General features: G+C 36.6%; 2 protein-coding genes across 3 annotated transcripts in view; one reads left to right on the top strand and one right to left on the bottom strand.

Annotated features, from left to right (window-relative positions):
- Positions 1-954: 954 nt before the first annotated feature.
- On the top strand, positions 955-5,014 carry RpL32 (Ribosomal protein L32). Of its 2 annotated transcripts, none has more exons than XM_027379242.2 (4): positions 955-1,081; positions 4,214-4,311; positions 4,544-4,696; positions 4,835-5,014. In XM_027379242.2, exons 2-4 carry the CDS (start codon positions 4,219-4,221, stop codon positions 4,991-4,993), a joined length of 405 nt encoding a protein of 134 aa, XP_027235043.1. In that variant the 5' UTR covers positions 955-1,081; positions 4,214-4,218; the 3' UTR covers positions 4,994-5,014. The 2 variants fall into 2 exon arrangements, with proteins under 2 accessions (XP_027235043.1, XP_027235044.1); XM_027379243.2 differs by having other exon boundaries at positions 1,050-1,202.
- Positions 5,015-7,030: 2,016 nt separating this feature from the next.
- The window catches only part of Acat1 (Acetyl-CoA acetyltransferase 1), a 9,331-nt gene continuing 8,967 nt past the window's right edge, over positions 7,031-7,394 (bottom strand). The window contains exon 12 of the mRNA XM_027379241.2: positions 7,031-7,394. This exon is cut by the window's right edge and continues 946 nt beyond it. The gene's annotated coding sequence lies outside the window, so the exon portion shown is untranslated.

Here is a 7,394-nt window from a genome sequence, read left to right as displayed (position 1 = left end):
TTACTATTTTTATGATGATTATTTTCATCATTAAAACTAGAATTATTGAATTCATTAGCATTCCTCCTATTATCATTGTTATCATTATCATCATTATTATTGTCATTATTATCATTATCATCATCCTTATCATCATCATCATATCCTCATCATCATCATCATATCCTCATCATCATCATCGTCACCATCATTATTATTCCCTGTTTTATTTTGGTTAATAAACTAACAGATAGGAAATTAGTTAGATTGTGTTAGGTTCGTTTTTTTAACACCAATGACTGGCTGCGGGTCCTTGGTAGATCAGCTTATAATAAAGAAATGATGATTTGATCACATTAATTTAGTTGGCAATTTCTTGCTAGATTGGTAATATTCTGTAGATCTTGAATATTTGCTAATTTCAGTGTTTTTTGGCTGTTTTGTCATCCCTATCAGCGATCTCTCATCTGGCCACATCGAAAGAAAAAAATACTTTATTCTTAAATTAGAAAAAATACAACTCCTCTAAAGATAAAGGATAATTAAAATCATGGACAGATTTAAATACATAAGGAAAATAAGTAGCACATCGTAGTCAGTATCATAATATAGCGCTAAGTACGGCAAATGTAGCAAGGATTTCAGTCAAACTTTGTATTTCTATTACCTTCGTTCAAAAAGCGTTGATATGTTACTGTATATCACAAAGCAATTGATAAGAAATTTAAAGAATAAAAATGTGTGTTATTAACTAATCGTAACTTAACAACTATCGTAACATTATTTTTTTCTTAATCCATGCTTCATGGCATACTGCTTCCAAATAGCTAGTTATATTCCCACGTTAGGTAATAGGAGAGCATTAAACACGAGACTGAAGTAATCATTTGTTTATTTGAATATCTACTTATTACTTTCATGACATGTAAGTTCTTAAATAAATACATATATGGTTCTATATCACATTTTTATCCCAGCCCCCTCTGAGTGTAGCGCTCTCTTTCCGCTCACGTTGGCGGCGCTGAGCGATAGTTGCAGCGGGCGTCGTGAGGCGGCGCTGCGAACGCCCTTCCTCTTCTCCCCGCGTGTCGGGAAGCACACGGTGAGCTCCCTCTCTCTTTGGTTTTTCGCGATTTTAGTGTGTTCAGGTCTTTGCTGGTGTCTGCTGAGGATCGTGTTAGACAAGAAGATATATTTTGGGCGGGAAGTGTAGTGTTTGTGAGGTACGAATGGCTTTAATTGTGTTTCATTTGCGGGAAATAAGATTTGTTTACTAACATGTGACGGGGAATGGCCGACACGTGTGGAAACAAGGTGGAAGAAAATGTGTTGATATGGATTTCAAGTGTTACTTGGAGAGAATGTAGACTTAATGCAGTTAACGGAGCAACTGTGAAGGTAACCTTTTTATAATTAGAAAGTAAAATGACCGCGTAATTTTTGTTAAATTCACACCGTCTTCCTCGTGGAGACGTTGAAAGCCAGACCGCTCGTCCATTTTAAAAACATGTTGATAATTTAATACGAACGAATTCTAAGTACTCGTGTAATGTATTATATTGGAACAAGTGCTAAGAACCGTTATCAATGTAACTTTAATACACGAGTGAAAATTAACTCACCATAATGGTTCCGGGTCATGTGAGGGTCGGTGGTTCCTTTACAGTAAAAAGGTTCATTTCCTAAAGTGCACAATTCTTTAATTAAGTCGTACATATTCATGATCAATTGAATGGTTTTAAGTCCTTTTTGTCTATACATGAAAATAGTGAATAAGGAATGCCATATTGCCCAATTTTATAGTATGTAGGGTAAATTTATAGTTCCACCTAGTTTACACCAAGATTTTGGTATCAATTAATTCGTAGGTAATTTTTTAAAATGTCCTCTAAATGGATTCTGATTTTGGTATCTTTGGGTTTCTTAGTCTAGTTTCCAAATGTACAGAAGTTGTGTGGAAACCCCCCAACCCCACATTCTTGGCGCAGGTAGCAAGGGAGGGCATGAGTTACCCGAGAAATTTGGAGATAAAATGTAAATGTATGCAATATGTTTTGTTGCACTTGAGAGCAGTAATACCTAAATTATTGCAATTCTTTGTGTAGGTATTCGTAGAGATTACCAATTCTGGTCTCTACAATCCAAAGACAAATTATTACGTGGAAACTCCCTTATCACCGATTTCTTGCTGCCTCTAACCCCTACAATGAAACAAAGAATCCTCCATGTTCTAGGCAGGAACCCCCCACAAATGCTCGCAAAGCTTCAACAGTTGAGTCGCAGCTATGATCATCATTTGCACCAAATTTTGTTGCAGATATTTAAATTCATCATAACACCAATCAAAAGTTCATCCATATTTAAAAACCTGAATATAAAGTGATATTATACAACTGCATTTGTCATGCTCTGAACAACTTTTGTGTAATTCTTTAAATTATGGACACACTCGCTAAGGACAGTCCCCAACTCGCCATCGCAAACTTTATTCAACAGTCTAAATTGCTGTGACTGGGAGTGCCCTCCAAGCACTCCCTCGGGGGGGGAAGTTGAAGGGAGCACTGCCCTCACCCCAACATCCCCCAGGAAAACATTGTTTTCACCTTGTCTACATAGCAAGCTAGAGCTGAAACCTGGAAGGACCTAGTGGACTTTGACCTTTGTCCTATATTTGTGGTGTTAACATTGTTTGCTGATCATTTGCTCTAATGACTACAACTTTGTGTTCTACAAGAATCTCGCCTCAATTTCCCCTACCTTAGTGTGTCCATACTGTAAAGATTAACCCAACTTGGGATTTCTAGTTTCATCGCAGGAGGCACTGCCCCCTGCGTTAGATAATAAGGTAACTGATTTTGTACTTATATTTTACCCTGCAACTTCTATGGTACCTGCTATTGAGCCAAGAATGTGGGGGTTCTATGCAATCATTTTTATATATTTGGGTAGTATTGAGAGAAATCCACTGTTACCAAAATTGTGGCAATTCATAGTGGTACTATTGTTTAAAATTACCCATAGTGATTTTTAGTTACTCTTGGACACCCTTGCCAATATAATTTTACTAGTCTGATTTCTTTAGTCGGGTGTTCTTAATCTTACATTTGCTATCAATGGATTACATGTGATGCCTTGTCTTCATATGTAACAAAAGTATTGATACATAATCAGTAGTATTAGGAAATAGAGAGGATAGATGAACCTCACCTTCTGCAAAATTCTTGACTAGTGGCAAGATTGGAGCCTAAATAGGTCTTGTTTTATTGTACTTAATTCAAACCAAGTTGCTCATGATGATCAGTGTGTTAAAGTATGCAGGTATATTACCAAGAGTGATGCACTCTCAGATGGTCCCATAACCAGGATATTAAGTGAACCCAAAAAATCTAACTAGATGTTTGCTTTGGAGATCAGGAGAATTATTTGTCGGCATAACTTTCTGTATTGCAGGTTATAAACCTCACTATTTTGTGCACATTTCATACAACTATGTAGGGAGGTAGACACAAGCACTTGATACTTTTTACCAATTTAGTCTAGGCCATAGGCCAGTTTTGTGAAAATTCTGTTATAGATGTACAGAAGCTGAACTTCATCATTGTTTATTTGCTATATCATTTTAAAATGTCAAGAACAAAAATGGCCTCTATAGCATATTTTTAAGTTTATTTTTATTGATTTATACTTTTAATTCGTTTTTTTTTGGGGGGGGGGGGTCACTATTAGTAAGGCAGGCTTGGTGGCTATGATTGCACTTGCAATGAAAAATTTTGAAGAATGGATTTTCTGCAAACCTTTATATTTTGTTCATCCTCACTTCAAATATTTTTTTCCACAAAAACATTGGATATGTGAAAACTTCTTTGCCACATCTTAGCACCTACTTTATTGTATTATTGGGTTGCAGTGCTATAGCTTTCACAACCTGTCAAGTTGATACCCTCTTCATTTTTAATATTTCTGACATGGTACCTATTTTTGGTAAGTTTGATCTTTAACCCAGCATGATAGGATATTCCCTTGCAGTCCAACATATCCATGCTTATTGCAATTGCCAGCAACAAGAGCATGTAAATTCCTGAGAGTTGGTGTTGCTGTGTGCCGTTATGCCAAAAGAATAGTTTTATTTATAAGGCTATTCCTGTTGCCTAAAACTATGCACAAGGGTTGTCATATTTAGAAGCTTTTGAAAATATTGTAAGTACTTGCTCAATTTGATTTTTCCTTTTTTCAGGCAAAATGGCAATTCAACCACTTAAAAAGCCAAGGATTATCAAAAAGCGGACAAAGCGGTTCATCCGCCATCAGAGCGACCGCTTCGTCAAAGTAAAGGTATGAACAATTCTTACTTTTCAGTACAGCAGCATTGTAATATTGAGAGCCCAAATTTTGGATTTTGGAACCATTGCATGTTCCAGTTGAATTTTTATGATGAAAACCTAGGCTAGAGTTCTTAAACCATAGTTGTTGGTTTTGATGATACTTTTTATATAATCTGATGTGTACAAATTCAGTTGAAATCCTATATCTTAAGAGGCTTAAACTAATGAAAGATATTTTTTAGGCCAACTGGAGGAAGCCCAAGGGTATTGATAACCGTGTGAGGCGTCGCTTCAAGGGCCAGTATCTTATGCCCAACATTGGTTATGGTTCAGCCAAGAGGACCAAACACATGCTCCCTAATGGTTTCAAGAAGGTTCTGATCCACAATGTCCGCGTAAGTATGAAAGTCATTGTCATGACAATATAATTTTCCCACTAATTTTGATTGGTATTGCACTGAGATAGATAGTTATATCCATTATCGTGGTTACAAATGGTTCCCTTAACTATGACAAATGATCTTATTTTACAGGAGTTGGAAGTTTTGATGATGCAGCACCGCACCTTCTGCGGAGAAATTGCCCATGGTGTTTCCTCCAGGAAGCGCAAGGAAATTGTTGAGAGGGCCAACCAGCTCTCAATCCGCCTCACCAACGGGTCTGCAAGACTGCGCACTGAGGAATCCACGTAGATCAATAAATTGTGGTTGTAATTGTTGTATTATTTGTAACCCAAGAATTTGATTGTCCTTGTAATTTCATTAACTTAAGCCAAAGCATTTTAATGGGCCAAGTTGTTAGATAAATTTTTGCCCACCCAACAGATGGTGTATGAAGCAGCACAGCTGGTAAAATTAAAATACTTGTGGGGTGGGGGGTATAAATAATACTGGATACACTATCTAAGCATTGTACTGCAAACTTAACTTTTGAATTTGTTAAAACTGTTAACTAGTTAACGATTTGCATATATATATTTCCATGTTCTTAGATGTCAGAAACTATCTTGTATTGACTTGTGTAGACTGCAAAGCTGAATGGTTTATCTGCTATCAACCAGACACTGGGAAAGGTAGATCAGGGTGTTGAAAAAAATTAAAATATTTCAATACCTATTGTGGGCCAGATGACTGTATTGTCACCATTTTAGTAAAATGGCAGAATATATGTTTAATTCTGTGCTGAAAGCTATAAAAGCGTTTATTCCTTTACCTTAGACTCCTACAGTAGATAAGTGAAAATACCACAATTTATACTTGTTGAAGACAAAAGGTACAATGTCACCAGCACAATTTCTTGTACAGCCCCCTCTCAAAACCTAGCTCTTTGTCGTGGGAGGGCTTAGGAGATGGACCGAGACACAATGTATAGGATTACCCCAACCTGGGCCTCAGCCCTTGCCTCAACTAATTTTGCTTGGTCTTTCCTTTCCTATTCTGTATCTTTATTCCCTTCTATCCCATTCCTAAGGCGAGAGCTGTGCTGAAAGGATGGAAGGCTGGCTTTGTCAGTCATGAACTGCCTCTGGGAGCTATGGGCATGGTATTCCCTTGGTTAATTACCTAGTGCTTACCCCTTAAATTTAATTTTTTTGGCATAATACTCATCATAATACTGCATGACCTTTGATGTCTGGCACAAATGTTTTGACCAGTAACCATCCTAGGAGTCAATAAGCATTGCCTTATGAACATAAAAAAAAAAAACCCTAATGGGGCTTCACCTCCATGCCACGCCCAATTACTATATTTTGAAACCGCGACTAAGCCTGTTAATGCGGCAGAAAGTCATTTGGATACCAATGGTGAGCTAATTCTGAGTACTACCTATTTCCCGTTTACCCTCTTCCTCGACTTACAAAAATAATTATTGGCATCTTGTATTGCTGACACCATGATAATTAATCTTAAAGAAAATAAATATAAAATTGCCATTCCCTCTTTACCCTTTTCACTAGCATACTAACTTAAAGCACTACAAGCTTTGATAACTGTCCTGATTTTTAACCTTTTTGCCATAATACTCTATTACAGAGCTGCATGATCTTTCCTTTTGTTCTCTAAGCTTCACCCTATTGCTAAATCAAGAATGTGGCCAATGACCTTAGATGTTGACATGACAAAGTTTGCAATAAATAATTGTGTATTAATGAAACGGTAAATGATCTACAGGCTTCATTTCATACCAATATAAAGTGGAGTTGCAACAATGGTCATCACTGTAGTTTAGTTGTCCAACACATTGCCACTTACAGTCCCACTTTTCAAACTTTTAACTTCTGACTCCCTAGCATCAGCCAATTATAATTATCTTATTTACATAATTTTAGTAAGTAGGAAAAATTGGACTTTATTACACAAAATGTGAAAATATTCCTTTGCTTTATAATTTTAGTATTAATAAAACAAATTGGTCTAAAATTTCCTCGAGGCTTTGCAACCCCCCCCCCCCCCCCTTGATAACTCTGACCCACTGGTTGGGAACTAATGATGTCGGTGCAAAGACTGGGCTTACATGTCACATCATCACATAGGTACACTCAAACTATTGTTTAGGGGCAATATTGCACATTAATTTTCAAAGCACTATAGTACACATTCGTAGCCCATTTCATCCACTAACTGCTTTCATGAGTATATATGGGGGCCTCTCTGTAGGTAGAAAATTCCCTGCAAATTATAGAAGGATCCTTGGGTGCCTAAAATTTGGTGAGTAAATCCAGTGCAACAATTTGTTGTAAAAGTTTATTATTGTCACAAGAATTGAGAGAACATTTTCAAAAGTATAAATACCACTCCTCTTTCCTAAGACCAGGTTACAGAATGTCAGCTAAAAATGAACAAAATACTTGTTACCTGTAATTATTGTCGTTTTTGTGTGTGTGAGAGATATAAATGCATATATGTATGTATATGTATATACATACAAAAAAAAACAGCAATTTAACTTCGAATGGTTAAGTGTCACAGCTACATCACACACAAATAAGAATTACACAACACAAAAATCTGTAGTACCAAATAAGTCAACATTTGAAGGCCAGCTTTTATCATAAAGTGTTACACATATTAACAGTCTGTGAGTACAAGTAGC

This window comes from Penaeus vannamei, chromosome 8 (genome assembly GCF_042767895.1).
Source record: "Penaeus vannamei isolate JL-2024 chromosome 8, ASM4276789v1, whole genome shotgun sequence".
Taxonomy (NCBI): domain Eukaryota; kingdom Metazoa; phylum Arthropoda; class Malacostraca; order Decapoda; family Penaeidae; genus Penaeus; species Penaeus vannamei.
This window is presented reverse-complemented; position numbering and strand designations above follow the sequence as displayed.